Source organism: Dromiciops gliroides, chromosome 3 (assembly GCF_019393635.1).
Source record: "Dromiciops gliroides isolate mDroGli1 chromosome 3, mDroGli1.pri, whole genome shotgun sequence".
Classification (NCBI taxonomy): Eukaryota; Metazoa; Chordata; class Mammalia; order Microbiotheria; family Microbiotheriidae; genus Dromiciops; species Dromiciops gliroides.
Window position 1 is genome coordinate 455509879 of NC_057863.1, and position 19969 is coordinate 455529847.

A 19969-nucleotide genomic window follows, 5' to 3' on the forward strand; every position below is an offset into this window, starting at 1 on the left:
AGAAAAAAGAAAATCTAAGGCATACAGTATCAAAAACAATTGACTTGCTAAACAAAACAAGGAAAAATCATCTAAGAACCATCAGACTAACTGAAAATCATGACCCCAAAAAAACCCTAGATACCATATTTCAAGATAATATAAATGCGAACTGCTCAGATCTATTAGAACCGGAGGGCAAAGTGAAAATATAAAGAACACAGAAGTCACCTCCTGTAATATCAAAATCAAAACTCTTTGTCATATTATAACCAAAATTCAGTTTTCAAGTCAAAGAAAAAATAATGCAAACAGCGAAAAGACCTGAAGTACCAATGAGCCAGTTAAGATTACAGAATTAGAAACTGTCACTATAGGTGTCTGTATGTCTGTCTTTCTCATACACACACACACACAAGTGTAGAATTACATTAAACTCTTTCTTGAGTATTTCCTATGACAAATATTATTTGGAACTTGCAAGGGCTATGAGGGTAAAATGAGAATATTTATAAAGCACTCTATGTAGGGGCAGCTAGGTGGCGTAGTGGATAGATCACTGGCCCTGGATTAAGGAGGACCTGAGTTCAAATACAGCCTCAGACACTTGACACTTACTAGCTGTGTTACCCTGGGCAAGTCACTTAACCCCAATTGCCTCACCAAAAAAATAAAAAAATAAAGCACTGTAAGTGCTACATAAATGCAAGCTATTATTACTACTATGTATTATGGGGTCATAAGTAACTAGTCATTAAAGGCTAGCTTATCTTTTGATTTTCAGATCACAGGATGTTAAAGATCCTCTTGTCCAACCTATAGGTTTAGAGACATGGGAAGTGAGGCCCAGAGGGATTAAATGCTTGCCTAAAGTCACACAAGAGGCAAAGAATAGAGATGGTATTCAATGCCAAGTGCTCTGACTCCAAATCCAGTGTTTCCCCATTGCCCTTTATCTTAGTAAAAAAAAAAAACACATGTATTTTAATACCCTTTAATAAGGTAAAAAGAATCATTTTGCAATGAAACACTGTAAACAAGATTTTTAAAAAATACCTAAAGGTGAATAAAGTTAAAAGAGAATAGATAAAACTGGAGGGGAGAGGGAGAGAAGAAATCTCATTTACTAATTGCTGACCGTGGTAAAAGCTCTGCTAAGCATAATGACAGAAACACAACAGAAATAAGAATCAGAGAATAATGAGAGAATAAAGGTCTACTGAAAGAGCTTAAAATCCACTTGGGAATATGAAACAAACATAAATGACATTAGAAACTTATGCATCGTGTCCTAAAATCAAAAAATATATAGCAACCATTAAATACACTTGCTGATTAATCAGAAATCTAAAAACTGCTAATTAGTAAATGTTAAATTTAGGGCAAAGGTTAGCGATGGTCATCTTGACATTAGTTCAAAAAGCCAACTATGACACCCATTATTTCATGGTCTCAAGAGATATACAAGGAGGAATGTTCTGGTATAGTCTATTGATCTTACAATCACTATAATCACTTCCTAAGAAACTTAATTCTGAAAGGAAATATGGTATAGTGGAAAGTGTTGGAGTAAGCTGAGACCTCGGTTAAAATCTTAATGCAGATATTCATTAGCTGTGTAACTTTGGGCTAGTCATATAAATTCTCTAAGCTTCAGTTTCTTCATCTGTCTAAAGGCTAACAGGGCTATCATAAGGCTCCAACAAGGGCAGTGATGGAATGTTCTATATAAAAGTCAGCTGGTTATTTAAAAAATCTGAATAGAAGTTAAAAGGTGGAGTGAAGAGTGTTTGGAACATGACATTAGAAAGCTCTGGGTAAAAATTTAGCCTCAGGCACTTACTGGCTAAGTGACTCATGGTAAATGCCTCATCCTATCAATGCATCAGGAAATGCCTCCCTAGGACTTACTTGGCTCCCATCTCTGCTGTACCATAAGATTTCCTACTCATGACATTATAGACCTGGGTTCAAATCCCAGCTATGAGCTCAGGCAATGAAATTAATCTCTCTGGGCCTCAGTTTCTTCATCTATAAAATGGGGTGAGGGTAGTGAGTACATGTGTGTGTGTGTGTGTGTGTGTGTAGACTACAGGACCTTAACAAGCTCTTTGAACTACAGCTATCTATAAGCCTATGACCACAGATCCTTTATGTACTTCTATAAAGTTAATCTAATTCCCTTAAGAAATATTTACATATTATAATTATTGGCTATAGTATGAACATTAAGGTTTTTCAAAAAAAAGTTATGTTTTTTATAATTAATTTCAAATCAAATTCAGGAAATTCTGGAAGACATCTGGAAAGTTTACTGTATATCTCAAAACAGCTTTGGTAGGCGTCAAGTTCAGAAAGGCCTGAGGAGGCATAAGTCTGAAGGATTCGACTACGCAGATGTTAGAAAAATGAAGAGTCATGAAGCAGGTTGGCAGCAAAGAAACATGAGAAATACTCAAAACTGCTTAAGAAAAAGAAACTAAAAATAACTGAAGACTGCTCCAGGATGCAATAAACTATGAGGAAGAGATTTTTAGCTTTCTAAAGAAAATATGAAATAATTATGAACCAAAATAGAATTTGGCCGTCTATCTAATGAATGAATTTACACACAAACTATGAAACTAAATGCCTCAACAACACAATACCAAAAACTTCTTCAATTTTCATATCAAAGATATTAGTTCTTACAACAAATATCTGAATGAAGACAACAACCCCCTATGGTAATACTGAATTAGAAGGATGCTGATGACTAAAGAAATAACTAAAATGGGATATTAAAAATAGACTGTCGAGGACTCAGTTTTCTTCTGAAAAGTGAAGTAACTGGTCTAGATTATCTCTAGGGTTAACCACGAATTTAAATATGTAAACATAATACATTCTACAGAAATGGAAACTTAGAAAGGAACAACATAAAGAGATGCACACAATACTGGAGTAGATGAATGACAGCTGACTTTTAAAACAGTACTTTACAGTTTGCAAAGTGCTTTATATTCTTTCTCTTATTTGATCCTTCCAACAATCCTGTAAAGTTAGATAGAAAAGTATCATTATCCTAATTTTAGAGATGATGAAACTGTAATTCAGAAAGTGACCAAAGAATATACTTCCAATAATAAGGGAGTTACTATGAATTTGCAGACCTAATATTTGAACTCAATGCTTCTGACTCCAATTCCATTACTTTTTATACCAGACTTCTGCCACTCAAGAGAGTTCAGAAAAGAGTATCTTCATTGGCTTCAGAAAACAAAATAGTAACACAGCTTCCCTCTACATCAATTATATGAAACAAAGATACTTAGCTCAGTATTTAGTTAGTTAATCAACTAATATAAAAGAAACCATTTCTACACAAAATATTAAAAGGGAAAAAAGACATATAATCGCACACACACAAAAAAGGAAACGTATTTTGTACCTACTACGTACAAGGCACATGGTAGCCAACAACATAAGACTTCATACACATAACTAATTTTGGTGATTGCTTTTAGATTACTGCTAATAGTAATGTGATTTAATTTTGCATATAAATTACTAATAAAGTTTATAGTTTTAAACAAATAAGGTATTTCAAATAATCTAGCCTTTTAATAAAAGGCAACTTTGAAAATCTTATATATCTCAAAATATTAAATGAAAACAAGTAGTTAACATTATTATTCCCAGGGCAGAATATCAATTAAGATAACTGTGCTTTCCATATACCTTTAGTGTAGCAAGATAGCACTAAAGCTACAAGGTCATCTGTGGGGTCATTTTCTTGCCATTTCTTTTACTTCTAGAAACCCAGAAAGTGGTTTTATCTTTTTTTTCTCTTTTTATAATGTTCAAAGATACACTGAGAAACTGTATACTAACCTGGCCAAGCCCAGGCATACCTCCTCCAAGTCGAAGTAGTCGGTCCATATTTCTAGAAAACAGAAACAAAGGAAAACGTTCCTAAGCACAAAAGTGTTTACTCAATTGCTATCTCTATAATTCACCTTCAGTCACTCAGTATGTCAAAAATATTGGTGGTAATTACAACACAACATCAGACTTCCTGTTAATTAACACCACATATTAATTCAAGAAGCTGTCTTCTACGCTAATTAACAGACCTTATTTTACTGCGTTGGTTTTGGGTTATCCCCAGTTTTAAAGACAAGCAATCTGAGCATACTTTTCAAAACTTTGCTATCAAGTTAATTATATTTTCTTATTGTTATCAGATAACAGTACCTGAACAAGAGAAATGCCTGGAATACTTACCATGTATATGATTGAGTGTACGTCAATTTGTCCAGAGTGTACAAATAAAAATCCTCACTTTTAAATTAAATTTTAACATCCTCATTAGTAAGTTCTGTGCTAATTAACTTACAGCTTGTCAGTTATCATCAAAACTACATGTGAAAGACATTGTGAGCAGATTATGGATCTCTGAATTAGCATCAAAAGCTTTTTTTAATGAACTCATTATACTAAAAAGAAATACTATAAAGTAAACATTAAATGCATTCAGTTAATGTTCTAGAAGCTACACAGAAATTTCATTTATTTCAGATACTAGGGAGCAAATATAGGGAAATGTACCTTCTTCATTCAGGAAATGCTAAGCTATTAAGTGTTATAATCATGAGTCACTAAATATAAATATAATTTAACTTATTTATAAAAATAATTTGATTTTAGTATGTTTGAGGAAAGATAGAGAAATAATTCCAGTGATTATGAATAGCTCAGGCAGAATAGCTAAAACACCAAAGAAAAGTATGTGAATGTGTGTCTACATGTATGTAAATATTTACATGGTCTCACTGGTTACATAATGGACATTCTCAATATCTAAAAAGACTAAAATCTAACTAAAACATTATGATTTCCCTAAGTAATTTTATTTTTCAAAATGACTATCACCTCTCAAGAATTCTTCTGTCCTTCCAAAGCCACATAATTTAGAACATGTCATTACTGTTATTGGAAACAATCCTGAGCAAAATGACTTTGTCTTAACTGGATATTTGTCTACATTGTTTTGCCAGGTGAAACTGTCAAAGATGCTGAAATCCAGTAAGGTGTTGCAATCATCATACCATTAAGAAAAGTACTGTATATAAACATACATGTTTAACCATGCTGAAAATGTAAATTATTCACTAACTTTTAAAAGTTCCCTTAACTATAGACCTTAATAACAGTTTAAGTTTAAAAAAAAAACCTCATGATAAAGTATAGCTTAATGCATAGTTTGCTTCCAAAGAGTTTGTAAAGCAAAAATACTTATACCATATAATTTCCATCTCAATTAGTATCATGAGCAATGAACAAAAAACCCTCATAAAATCTCTATGGTCTCATGAAGATTCCTATTATGACATAGATCATCTATATGCTTGTAAGAATTATTAAAAGAAGTGTAAACAGTAAAAACAAGTAGACTGGTATATTGCTCTATTACTGAGCAGGGATAAAATGTTCTCAGCATAGCATCAAATAAACTCAAAACAAGAATCTCTTTTCTAAACATGACCTTGAAGATCGAAATCTTAAGAAGTAATCAAAAGACATAACTAAGAAAAAATTAGGCTAATTTAATAAAAACTTAACATGCTCTTCCCCATTGAATCTAATTTATCTATTTGTGCTTTATAGTTTTCAAAGGTTTAACACAGATTTCCAGATGCTGTGAAAATTGAGAGCAATGTAGGAAGCAGAGGGGAAAGAAAATCTGGCCAGTAAAATTTGTGTTTTTAGTAAAATTGTATTTTTCACACATTAGGAAAATATATCACACAAACTAAACTACTTTTAAAGAACTGATCTACATAAGATTAATAATTTTTTTCTGAAAATGTTTTAATTTTGATAACATTAAATACAAAAAACTCTTAGTAAAAGCTCAAAAACATTTAAAGGCACTATTTTAAAAGTTAACAGAAGACATATATTTTTAAGTATGTTGCAAAATCAATGCTGATTTTCAAATTGTTTACTAAGAATTAGTTATTCAATAAATACGGGTTATTATTTAGCACATCAAATTTGGAATTTACTGGGCAGATAAACACAATATTTTCCAAAGCCAGGTCTTTGTTATCTAAAAAAACAGGTAAGTGAAGTATATTTCTATTCCTCACCTGGTCACTAACTACAATATTTCAGCCTTCAATTTGTTGAACTTGACAAAAATTCTTGTTAATTCAAACTCTTGATTCTTGTAGCAGTTTTGAAGCGCAACTTTTTCCAAGTACCTTTTTTTCTTTCCTCTTTTTCCTAAATTAAAAAAAAAAAAAGGAATGGGGGGAGGGGGAAACACACGACATAACAGTGGTGATTATGAAGATTAAGCAAGCAAAACAAAAACCAAAAGGTTTTGCCCCAGTAGTTTCTGAACACTAAAGCACCACTACAAGTTAATTCCTCACACATCCTTTCTCAACACTGTTGAATCATCTAATGTTAGAATCACGATATCCCATGTAAATATTCCCCTCACGTATTTTGTCAAAATATAGAAGCTTTGTGAGTCCACAAAGTTCAATGCTTTTCATATTCCAAAGGTAGTTTTGTAATCTTGTTAGAACTGGGAAAATATTTTTCTATTTTTGGGGGGGGGGGGCAGGTCAATGAAGGTTAAGTGACTTCCCCAAGATCACACAGCTAATTAGTGTCAAGTGTCTGAGGCCAAATTTGAACTCAGGTCCTCCTGAATCCAGGGCCGGTGCTTTATTCACTGCACTACCTAATGGCCCTTGGAAAATATTTTTCTAAAGGAACAAAATTAATATTACTGGTTGCCAGTCCAGACCACAAAAATCTTTTTAAGACTATTGATTTTCACTAGTCAGAGAAGACTGTGTGTACAATATATAAGTATAGATAACATACAATGTTTTTATTAATACTTAAATTAATTATAAGATGGAAGAGGGCAGAGCCAAAAAAATATATACCAATGGTGTCAAACTCAAACAAAAATGGATCCCTGAAGGCCAAATATTGAATTAGAAAACCACACACTGATAGTATCTATGTTGTATTGTATTTTTATTTATTTTGTCAAACATTTCCCAATTACATTTTAATCTGGTTCAATCACACTTAGGAGTTTGGCAGGCCAATGAGTTTGACAACTCTGATACACACCATAATAATGTAAACAAATGTAATGTAATAATGTAAACAAATAAAACATTAAAGGCAACAAGAAAACAAGTCAAATACAATTGATAAGTTTGTTACCATACTTTCAAAGTCAAAGCATACACTTTTTATCTGTTAACAATCAAAAAAACTAAGAGATAGAAAGTGACAAATAATATCCATTGCAGTCATTAAATGATTCTGATTAGATAGTTACATAGGGGAGGGGGTAGTTTGAGTATTGGCTTATGTTGAAACAAAAATGTCTCCCTTCTACCTCTAATCCTTTAAAACATTTTTGAAAAATAAAATTAATTCAGAATTACATTCTAAGATACATGAGAACCATCCCTTTTCTGTAGCCTTAGCAGCAGACATGGACACCTTCTCAATTCCAAGTCAGTAATAGTAGCTCCACCAGGAAAGCTACAGTAGATTAGAGAAGAGATTGGGGGGTAGGGAATGGATGAAAGGGTTGATGTTTTAATAAATGTATTTCAATATAATCATCTTCCTTAATCTTATATATTTTATTTTATGGATTTAAAAATATTATTCTGAGAAGGTGCCCATAGATTTCACCATAGTACCAAAATAGGACAAAGGACCCCTTTAGATCAAAGCTTCTTAAACTGTGGATTGAGACCCCATGTAGGGTCATGTAATTGAACGTGTGGGTTGTGAAAAATTTGGCAGTAAATGTTTGATTTGTATACCTATTTTATATACCTATATACCTAGGGTCACATAAAAATTTCTCATGCAAAAAGGGGTCACAAGTGGAAAAAGTTTAAGAAGTCGTGGTCTAGATAGTACTCATGATTTGGGTAGGATAATTTCCAAGGTCCCATCAAAATCTCTCATTTTAAATAGGGCAGAACTAGTGAAGGAGGTTCCAGGGCTTATTTTCCCCTCCATCCCACCTTGGTACCCTTTTCTGAACTAGCAATTGAATAGAGGTCCCTAAACGACCAACCTCTTTGAATTCTTTATTTCATATACCACTATTTACCACACTTTCCTTGAAACCTTTTCTTTATGACCCTTCATTTTCATGATTCTTCCTCTTTTCTGATTAATCCTTTCTATGTTTCTTTTCTCTTCCTCCCTTTCCTGTGTTCTCTATCTACATTCTCTTGCTTGGTTATTTTATCCTATACCACTTAAGTTATCTCCCCTGAGTTAGTAACTTTCAAAGTGATTCTCTGACTCTGAACAAAAGCTATTCCAAACTTTCTATTCTCTCAAGTTTCCTATATCTTCTCCCAATCTCTCAACCAAGGGGCCTGCCTCTTATTTTACTGAGAAAATTGAGGATATTTGCCAATGACTTCCCTTTTCTCCCTGTGCTCTCCCCTTTACCTCCAGGGAGGTGGCCCTTCTCCTCCTTGCCAAGCTAATACCTTTACTAAGCCCTTGATCCCATGCTCATCAGTCTTTTCCAGCAAATTGCTTCTTCAGTTATGCCCCCTCAACCTTCCCCTAACTAATGGTTCCTTCCCTACTGCCTTCAAATCTGTTCAAATGTCCTCCATATTTAAAAAACCTTCACTAGCCCTTATCATCTATTCAAGTCATCATCCTACAGGTCTTCTCCTTCTCTCAAACTCTTAGGAGAAAAAAATCTGTCTATACCCCTTGCTTCTACTTCCTTTTCTGTCACTCCTCAACTTTCTGCAATTTGTCTTCTGATCTCATCACTCAAGTAAAACTGCTCTTTAAAATTTCATTACCAAGCCTGATATTCTTTTCCCAATCCTTCCTGACATCTTTCTGTAATACTTGGTACTACTGAATACTCTCTCTTCTCTGTATTTTTCTTACCCTTTTTTCTCAGTCACCTTTTCTGGTGGATTCTCTATATCAATACCCTCTGGCTCTGTCCTAGGTCCTCTTATTTCTCTATAATCTCTCCCTTGGCAACCTCATCACTTCCTATTGGTTTAATTATCACCTGTACAGAGATGATTCACAGACATCACCATTGGACGTTTCAATAGAGATGTGCTTGAGACATTTCAAAATCAGCATGCCCAAAATAAAATTCTTAATCCTTCATCCTAAACTTATCCCTATATGAAATTTCCCTATTTCTGTTGCTATCCAACCAGCCTCTCAAGTTCATAATTTCAGTGTTATCTCAAGTCCCCACTTTTCCTTACTTCCCACATATCCAACCAGTTGCTAAATCTTGTTGTTTTTACCTCTACAATATTGCACCTGCATCACTTCCTCTCTAGTCACAAAGCCACTACTTTAGTTCCGACCCTCATTACTTCTCTGGACTTTTAAAATGTCCTCCTAATTACTCTCCTTGCCTCAAGTTTCTCCTTCCTCCAATCCAGCTTGCACACATATGCCAAAGTGATTTTCTTAGGCATAAATCTGATCATGTCAATACTCTATTCAATAGACACCGGTGGCTCCCTACAGCTGCTAGGATAAAATGGGAATTCCTGCTTGGCTTTTAAAATCCTTCATTTCTTGGCCATAATCTATCTTTGTGGCCCTTTACATCGTTCCCCTTTATGTACTCAAGAGTACAGGTACATTAGTCTTCTTTCTGTTCCTCATATATGGCACTCTCAGTGCCTTTGCACTGCCCATCCCCTATGCCTATAATGCACCTCCAAAACTCCACCTCATAAAATCCCACTCTTTCTTCAAGATGCAGTTCAAGCATCACTTTCTAGTGAAACTGTGACTCCCCTATTAGAGCCCTACTTTCTGAACTATCTTGCATTTATCTTCTATTTATTTCATATAGATTGTCAGATTTGCAGAACACTGTACTACTCCCTGTTAGAATGTAAGTTCTTTGAGAACTGGGATTTAAAAAAAAATTATACCTGTGTCACTAATACCTAGCACATCGCCTGGCACATAGTAGATGCTTAATAAATGCCCCTGACTGATTGTAAAGGGGGTGAGGAGGGAAGAGGAAGAATGCCAGGCTTAATTATTAAACTGCCTATTGGATATTACAAACTTGATATCCCAGGGACACCTTAAACTCAATGGGCCCAAAACATCTTTCTTCCCAAACCTAGTCTATTACTATCAAGGGTGACACCATCTTTGTGGTCTCTTTAGCTTGTTGCTCTCTTCCACCTTATATATACGCTTAGTTGCTAAATCTCACCTTACCTACCTCCAAAATAGCTCTCATATCAACACATTATCTCTCATATCGACACAATATCTCGTATCATAGGGGCAACTAGGTGATACAATAGATAGAGCACTGGCCCTGAAGTTGGGAGGAACTGAATTTAAATCTGACCTCAGATACTTACTAGCTGTGTGACCCTGAGTAAGTCACTTAACCCCAAAAGCTTTAAACATCTGGGGCCATCTCTAGTTATCCTGATAATTTATCTTACCACTGGACTTGGATAGCTCCAGAGGAGAGAGTGAGGCTGGAGACTTTGCACAACCCTTCCTCACTTAAATCCAATCCATTGCAAGCCATGACATGTCACAGTCCTCTTTGAGAATGAAGGACTACCACCACCACCACCAACATATCAAAATCACAAAGCCACTAACTTAGTTCAGGTCTTTACCACCTATGACCTTTCTCTTTGCACTCCAGTCCAACTTCCATCTACATAGCTGCCAGAGTGAGTGTCCTTAAGTGCAGATCTGACTGTGTCACAGTCCTTGCCCTCAAGGAGCTCACAATCTAATAGAGGAGACAACATGCAAAAACACATATACCAAGTAAGATATACCCAGGATAAATAGGAAATAATTAAGAAAGGGAAGACATAGAATTAAGAGGGGTTCGGGAAGGCTTCCTGTAGAAGACAGAATTTTACTTAAAGCCAGTGGGCAGAGATAAGGAGGGAGAGCATTCCAGGAATGGGAGACAGCCAGAGAAAATGCTTGGAAAAGAGATGGAATGTCATCTTCAGGAATAGCAAGGAGGCACTGGACTAAAGAGTATATAGAGGGAGGTATGGTCTAAGACTGGAAAGTCAAAAAAAGTCTTAAATCATGAAGAGTTTAAATGCCAAACAGAAGATTTTATATTTGATCTTGGAGATAAAAGGGAGCCACTGGAGTCTATTGAGTAGGACATGGTCAGACCTGTGATTTAGGAAAATCACTTTGGTGGCTCAATGGAAGATGAACTGCAGTGGTGAGACTTAAGGCAGGCAGACCTAACAGGAACTATTAGAATAGTTCAAGTGTGAAGCTCAGGGCCTGCTCTAGAGTGGGGGTCGGAGGAGAGAAGGGGGAATATTTGAGAATTATTGTAAAGGTGAAATCAACAGGCGTTGGCAACAGACATGGGGAAGAGAAAGAGGGATGTTTAGAGATAACAAAGAATCCAGGATAATAACTAGGTAGACAGCCTGAGGAATTAGGAGGATGGTGTTACTTCCATTACTTTCTACAGTAATAGAGAAGTTAAGAAGAGGGAAGATTTAGGGGGAAAGTTGAGTTCAGTTTTAGACATGCTGAGTTTAAGATGTCAACTGGACAGCCAATTCAAGTTGTCTGAAAGGTATTTAGAGATGCAAGATTTGAGATTAGCAGAGATGTTGAGGGGCAACTAGATGGTGTGGTAGATTACTTATCTTCATGAGTTCAAAATAGGCCTCCAACACTTACTAGTTATATGACTCTAGGCAAGTCACTTAACCCTATTTGCTTCAGTTCCTCATTTTTAAAACAAGTTGTAGAGGGAGTATCTTTGCCAAATAAACTGCAAAATGGGGTCACAAAGAGTTGGACACTACTGAAACAACTCAACAATAAGAGGTGTTACAACAGGATCTGTAGATTTGAAAATCATTGCATAGAGATAGTAATTAAATCCATGGGAGCTGATGAGATCACCAAGTGAAATAGTATAGAGGAAGAGCCCAGGACAAAACACTGAGGGGCACTTACAATTAGAAGGCATGATCTGGATTCAGCAAAGACAGAGAAAAAAATGATCAGAAAGGTAAGAAGAAAACCAGAAAAGAATAGTGTACTGAAAACCTAGAGAAAAAAGGGAAGAAAAGATCAGCAGTGTCAAAGGCTGCAGAGATGCCAAGGAGAATGAGGCCTGAGAAAAGGCCACTGGATTTGGCAAAGAGCTCACTGGTAACTTTGGAGAGAGCAATTTCAGTGGCATGATAAAGTCGGAAGCTGAACTTCAAGAGGTTAAGAAGAGAGTTACAGGGGCAGCTAGGTGGCGCAGTGGATACACCAACAGCTCTGGATTCAGGAGGACCTGAGTTCAAATCCAACCACAGATGCTTGACACTTACTAGCTGTGTGACCCTGGGCAAATCAGTTAACCCCAACTGCCTCACCAAAAAAAAAAGAAGAGAGCTACAGGAGAAAAAGTGGAGACACCTATTGTAGATAGAACTATCAAGTGAGTTTTTTTTTGAGGATGGGGGAGATATGGGCATATTTCTAGGTAGTAAAAATCCAGTAGATGGGGAAAGATTGAAAATAAATGAGATAATTCCTCCTATCTATCCACCTCTTAACTATGTCATCTTCCTCCACAAAACCACCAAAGAGATTGTGTTAAAGTACAGGTTTGACACTTCCCTTCTCATTAAATTCTAGTGGTTCCCTATTATTGTTATTATTTATATTACTCATATGCTTACTGTTTGATCTAATATCAAATATAAAATCTTCAGCATGACATTTAAAAGACTAACAACCTGGCCCCATTACATATTAATTTCTTTTTACACACTACAGAACCCAAATGATGTTCTTACTGCTCCTCACACACAGTACTCTTATCTCCTGTTTCCATACCTTTGTAAAGGTTTTTCTCTGTCCCTGGAATGCACTCCCCTCCTTCCCTCTGCTTCACAGAATTCCTACACTCCTTCAAGGCTCCACTCAAGTAACAACATCTGCATTCTTAATTTCTACAAAAAATGATCTTTTACCCATTTTGTATACAAATACATATGTATGTATTATCTCCCCTGGATAGATGAAACATCAATGGCATGTCTAACAAATCTGCAGATGACACGAGGTTAATAGGTATAGTTAATACACTTTAAGACCCAAATACTGAGATTTTAAGCAGTATCTCCAGATAAATCTATTTGGAAGAATGAACTGTACACTATATTTAGGCCTAGCTCCTTTAGGGTAGTTAAAAAAAAAAAGTCAGGATTTGAACCCAGGTCTTCTAGCTCCTGTACTTGTACCTTTTCCATTGTACCACTTGTATGTACTCACACTCTATCCCCCAAGAAAGGAATGGAACCAAGAAGCATAGAACTGCTCTGTATACAAAGGCACTAAGAGAATTATAGCATTTTTGAATTGGAAATACTTTGAAGGGTCCCATATTTCATCCATGAGGTAAGTTGGATAATAGTAAAATGGATCTGTGTAAGTACAACTACTGTCAAAGAGTATTGATTTTGTCAGTCTAGATAGAAGTATGAAGATATGCTCCAGGGTTTTATCCTGAGCCCTGGCTCATTCTGTTCATTATTTTTAATCAGTGACTTGGATAAAAACATAGATGGCTTATTTATCAAAGCTGAAGATGACACAAGGCTAGTTAAGACAGTTAATACACTGGAGACTAAACATCCAGATTTTAAGCAGTATGTCCAGATCAATCTTTACTGGAAGGGCGAGTCATCTACTAAGTCAAGGCCAGGCTTCAGCTGTGCTTCATTTCCCTCCCAATTTCCCTCATCAACCATCATGTAGCTCTATTCCCCTTTCCAGTTGTAGAATCAAAATTAAATCAACTGTGTTATTGCTGCTGGAAAAAGTCTATTAATCTGCTTCCCAATGACTTCACTCATCATCCTTGTAACTTCCCAAACCAAAATCTCCTTCCCTGGACACCATTCCCTTAGATGTTCCCTATTAGAATGTAAGCTCCTTGAGAGCAGGGATTGACTACACTCAGAACCTGGTACAGTGGTTGCCACATAGGATTTAGTAAATGTTTTTTTTTTCCTTTATTCAAAATGACACTGATAGGCAATAGTCAAATATAGCAAAATGAAATTTGACAGTGATACATACAAGTGAGTGCATTTTTAAGCTGTTAAAGCTTTGGGGCCACCCTGTGTAAAAGTTACAAAAATCAACTGCACAAGGACATGATGGGAAGAACATAAGTGAAGTTCAGAGAAAAAGCCAACATGGAGTGCCAAGCTATCCCTATTATCCTCTTAAAGGGTGCATGGTGGAGTGTAACACCTCAGACATCTCATTTCCCAGCAGGCTGCACACATTCTGAACTTTTTTGACTTTACCACACTGGTCCTGCTGGGTACTTCTTATTCATATTTGTGTAACAGGACACACAGTAAGTACTTAATGTTCACAGACTTGATTCCACAAGGAATCAGGAATCATAGGCTCTGGTTCCAGTTCTGTTTCTAACACTTTTCAGTCTTTGGGTGAATGACTTCTTTGAGGATCTTCAATTTAGTCACCTATAACAAAGCTCTCTGATCTATACCAGGGCTTCTTAAACTTCTTCCCACTCTAGACCACTTTTTGCCAGAGAAATTTTTATCCCAGGTATGTAATATATAAATTAGGTATACAAATCAAACATTTACTTCCAAATTTTTTGCGACCCTCACATTTGCAACCTATATGGTGTCAAGACCCACAATTTAAAAAGCTTTGATCTATAAGATAATGACCTTGTGCTAAATCCAGGTAACTCCCATTTATATATCCAGTCCTGGTCTTACTCATGATCACCACCTACCAAGCAGACACTTCTATTTAGATGTTTTAAATGTATCTCAAACTCAATACATCTAAACCAAAACTATATCCTTTCCCCAAACCTGTTCATCTTCCAAACTTGCCTACTTATGCTGAAGGCATAATTGAATTTTTGAAAATACCCTCAAACTCTTCACTCTCCCTCATCTTTCATATCCAATCTCTTGCCAAGTCTTACTTATTTTTCCTTTACAATATCTCATGAAATCATTACCTCTCCACTTATACCACCACCATCATGACTAAAGCCCTTGTTACCTCTGACTTAGTCTATTTCAATAGTTTCCTAGTTGGTTTCCCTGTCTCAAGTCTCTCACTTCTCCAAACCATCTTCCAGAGCTGCCAAACTAGTATTTGGAAAGAACAGATCTGATCATGTCTTTCTCCTGTTCAGTATGCTCCAGTGACTACTATAAATATGGATGAACACAAAACTTTTTTTTTTGATTAATTAAAGTTCTTCAAAATCTGACTTCAAACCACCTTTCCAGGTTTACTGCATATTATTCTCAAGACAGTGGAAAAACTAGCTTTGAAGTCATAGGACTTGATTTCAAATTCTTCTTCTGTCACTTAGTGCCTCTGTGACATTGAGAAAATCAAGGATGGCTCTGGGCTCAGTTTTCTTATCAGTGAAGTGAGGGGGTTGGACTAGATAACTTCCAGAGTCTCCTTTAGCCCAAAATCTATGATCTTATAATCCCCTTCATATAATGCTCAGGTGCCCACAGTGGATCCATTCTAATCTCCTAGTTGATGTCTTCTCTGGGTACATACTGTTCCATTCTAAAAGAATGGAAGCTCACTAAGGGCAAGGGCTACTGTGTTTTAATGTTCACATCCCCAGCTCCTAGCATGGTGCTTGGCGCGAACTTAATTAATGCTTACCAAATTGAGGAACATTACAGCTAAGATTCCTTCCTATTCTTAGCATTCTCATGACCTGACAATTTTCCCAGGAATCCACATTAAGCTCACTGGTGCATCCTTGTGCTTCCTTTTATATTTTTGAGTGGATTTTCTTTTAATGACATATTTATCAAGTCAATTCAAATATCTCCTAAAAAAAATCACCACTGTTTTTAAGAATCAAATTTCTCTCATGTTTACATAGGTCCCATTTGCCTAACTGGAGGTGGGTAAATCCAGTAGGAGACTGCAAGGTGGCTCAGTGGATAGACTGCCGGCCTGGACTCAGGAAGACCAGAGTTCAAATCTGTCCTCAAACACTCACTAGCTATATGACCCTGGGCAAGTAACATGAGCTCTGTTGGCCTTAATCCAGTGAAGAAGGAAATGACAAACAACTCCAGTATCTTAGCCAAGAAAACCCTAGTCAGACTCAATTGAATAACAACAAAAGACACTTAATAAATACTAGGCTGAAAACAATAGCAAAAAAGTAAGAGACTGCTCCCTTTGCTAGTGGGAATACATCAGTGCCTATCAAAACATCTGTCAGTTTCATTTTTCCCCTATTCACTCAATAACTGCTTAGAAGTGTAAAGAATTGTTATTTGAGGTTTTTATGACCCCATCTTTTGGCTAGAATTTGAAAACCCCCGAATTCTAGCCAAAAGATGGGGTCATAAAAACCTCAAATAACAATTAATTCTTTACAGAAGCACCATCTCTAAAATGTTAACCGTTATTGGGCTATATTTACAAAATAAAGTCAGGGCACTAATAAAAAAGAGTAAATAAAAATTTATAAGTGACTTGGGAATGTACTTTTTATTGTTTTACATATAAATAGGAAAGAGGCTTATATCCTAGGAATTTATAAAACTGAAACAAAAGGACGAAATTAAATGAAGCCCTCACTCTGAAGAAAAATCTATCAGTTTCTCATCACATTCCTTTCTTTCTGCTTTTCACTTCATTATGGTGTGAAAACGTCAGTCATATTTTAAAATGCTAATCTTCCTATTTCTATAGTTTTACTGATTTGTGGGTGGGTAGTACTGATGTTTTGTTTTGTTTTGTTTTAAACTTCAGGAAGAAAAACCAAAATGAGAATTAAAAGAAAATATCAGAGTTAATGTATGATTCTTAGAACCTAACAAAAATGTTTCTATCAATAGGAACTTAAAATCAAATTTTATTCAGATTAGCATAGTCTAGATGGTCATTGTGATGTCTGTTCAAAGTTATGTACAGTTTTCATTTTACAAGTATTTATCAAATACCTATGTGCCATGTAAAATACAACATGGAAGTCACTTAATAGCATTCTGCTCTCAAAAAATATAGTTTCAATCTTACACAAAGTAGGTAAATGTTGCTTGTTGAATTGAATCTAAATAGGAAAATTACATAAAGTTAAGTTATAATACAAGCTCTAACAAAAGTAGTGCCTGGTTAAGTGCCAAGTGACTCCAGTCATTAAGAGTTCAGAATTCATGTGAGGGAGTGATCATTGTAGGTTGTAGGAGTCAGGCTAGGCTTCAAAGAAAGCAGGAATTGGCCTGAGACTTGGAAGACAGATAGTTGTATATGCAGAAAGGAGAAGTATTGAGAATGTTATTCTTTTTTTCAGAAATAAAGTGCAAATTACAGTAATGATCATACTTAGATACAGCCTTTTAAAGTTACTTATATACTTAAATAGAGTTGTATCAAGAATGTGGAGAACATTGTTACAAGAATTTTAAATAACTTTTAAAATAAAAATTAAATTTGTTTCTTAATATTGATTTTCAACCTTTAAGTGCTAAACAGGCCCAAAGGCTGACTTCAAAAATATTTTATGCCAAGGTCAGTGGGTCACTTCAACTGAGCTGACCTACATAAATATTATGATGAAGCATTTTGAAGAATAGTTTACAAAACTTCACTTTCCTGGAAGTTTCCCATCCACTTAACCATAGATCTAGTTCATAGTCAGTAGATCTGTTTCACTATGGGACAAGAACAGATGTAAATGTCCAACCGGAAATTTAATTAGGGTTTAAAATTTACATGGATGGCTATCCAATTTCTTAGTAGATGTTATATATGACATTAATGCTTCAGGTAGGAGATTGGATAAGATAAACTTCTAGAGCCCTTCTATCTCAGAAACTGTCTTTTTTTCCCCTTTTAATGTTACTTTTTTTCCTATACTCTGTGGTTTCTACCTTTATTTCAAATATATCATTGCGTTGTTTTTACAGTAAATTCCAGACTAAAACAATCTTTATTTTCCTGTTTGTTCTTGAGAAAGCAGCTTGAAGCTAAAGCCTTCTCCAACATTAGTTGATTCATTATATTTTTATAGAAGATCTCTCAAAGTGATTATTTTCCCCCCTCCCTCAAAAGAAACACCAGAAAATGTGTTCATCAGGGAAGTTATCTTAAAGGCAAAATACACCAGATTTCTTGACAGTAGGGTAATAAAGATGCAAACACCGAACTATCTAGTAGATGGATGCTTTAACTTTTTTTTTGCAAGGTCCAAATCAATGGATTCCAATTTTTTGAAAGTTTTTTTAATAGGAAAAAAAAATTTAACTGGGTGATGGGGGAGATCACTGGTAGACAAAAAGGAAATGATTAGTGGTCGAGCTGAGTTTCTAGCAATATAAGTTACTGGTATTTGGTGAAGATATCGACTTTATTCCTTTTGCCTTTCCCCTTTTGTCCCTAAAAGGTAGATGCCAGAAACTGGGTCTTCTTTGCAAATCTTAGCAAATAAAAAGCCGAAGGAATGGACGAAAGAAACCACAAGACCCAGAACCATCACTAAGAGCCCTCGAAGTGACCCGAATGAGTAGGGTCTTAAGAGCCCTGGCTACTCTCCCGATCCCTCCAAGGGAAGACTTACCGACTCTGCACCACTCCCACTGGGCAACGTGACTAAGGAAAATCCGGGGCTGGGAGAGGCCTAGCCGAGCAGATTTCTCGGCCGGCTCCCAACAGAGCCTGTTCTCTCACGGTCCTTACCTGAAGGCGGGTAGCCGAGCGACTTTTCCACGCGTGGCTGCTGAGGTGATAGTGACAACAGGTACAATGGCTCCGACTAGACCCCCAGCCCCTGCTCGGCGAACGCACGATGAATCAGCCCGATTCCATTCAAAAGAGTCGCCCAGGCCTTGGCCGAGAAGCACTTCCGGGTTCACTCTCATCCTCTTCGGCTTCCGTTCAGTCTACAGCCAATGGGAGGTAGCTGTGGGTGCGAGGCTACGACCTCTCGGAGAGAAATAAACAGAACGGGAACTTGCCAGGCCAGGCAGAGAGGCGGAAGCGGCGCTTCTTGTTCGGCTTCGCGCTTTCCGTACCAGAGCTGTGGATCCCGAGCGCCGGCTCCCCGGACTCTGGATTTTTTGCTGGTGCCGCCCCAGGCTAGGAGGGAGATATCGGAAAGAAAGTTGCGGGATTTCTAAACCGTCACCATTCTCGGTCTCCGCGCTACATATTTTGGGTTAGTCACCCCAGGTGGTTGTGACCTGAATATATGTTCTCTCTCCCCGTCCCTCCTAAAAGAGAAAGAAAAGTGGCCCAAGAAAAGTCTGTGTTGCCACTTTCTTTTCCCAGTAGATGCATCTTCACCTAAATTTTGCAGCACTTACCAGTAGTTTATTCAAAGGAATAAGCTTGTTTTGTGCTCGGTAATTGTTATATTCTTAGAGATCATCTAGCCCAGAATCCCTCATTTTACAGATGAGGCCCAAGAAGAAATGACTTGCTTAACATCCTGGAGCTAGTAAGTGACAAAGTCATTGGCCTTCTGACTCATGAGACCAGTTTTTTGGTTTTTTTAAAACCCACCTTTTGTTTGTTTAATGTTTTGTTAGGGTCTGTGAACAGGTTTAGAAGAATCATTCCATCAACTTTTTGGACAGCAGGGCCTTTTAACTTTTTTGGTGTCATGGACTCCTTTGGCAGTCTGGTGAAGCCTTTGGACCCATTCTCAGAATAAGTAAAGTTATGCCAAGTCATCAAGCGCCTACCATGTACCAGACACTGTAATAAACACTAGGTATTCAAAGAAAGGCAAAAAACCCCCAAGAAACCATTCCCTGCTTTAAAAGAGTTAACAGTCTAATAAGGGAGACTAAAAATAATGGGGAGACTAATAATAATTATCTAGTAATTATATGATACTTTAAAATTTGCAAAGCTC

At 36.4% G+C, this 19969-nt stretch overlaps 1 protein-coding gene across 2 annotated transcripts in view; it reads right to left on the reverse strand.

Moving 5' to 3' along the window:
- The window catches only part of PSMD14 (proteasome 26S subunit, non-ATPase 14), a 106744-nt gene extending 87771 nt beyond the window's left edge, over window positions 1–18973 (reverse strand). Inside the window, exons 1-3 of one of the 2 annotated variants that reach the window (XM_043995850.1) lie at window positions 18790–18924; window positions 6114–6249; window positions 3853–3904 (exon numbers count right to left, since the gene is read on the reverse strand). In XM_043995850.1, the coding sequence (XP_043851785.1) occupies window positions 3853–3900 (48 nt within the window). In that variant the 5' untranslated portion in view covers window positions 3901–3904; window positions 6114–6249; window positions 18790–18924. Of the gene's footprint in view, window positions 1–3852; window positions 3905–6113; window positions 6250–18789 lie in introns of both variants that reach the window. The other variant, XM_043995849.1, reaches the window with a different exon arrangement.
- Between the last annotated feature and the right edge of the window lie 996 nt (window positions 18974–19969).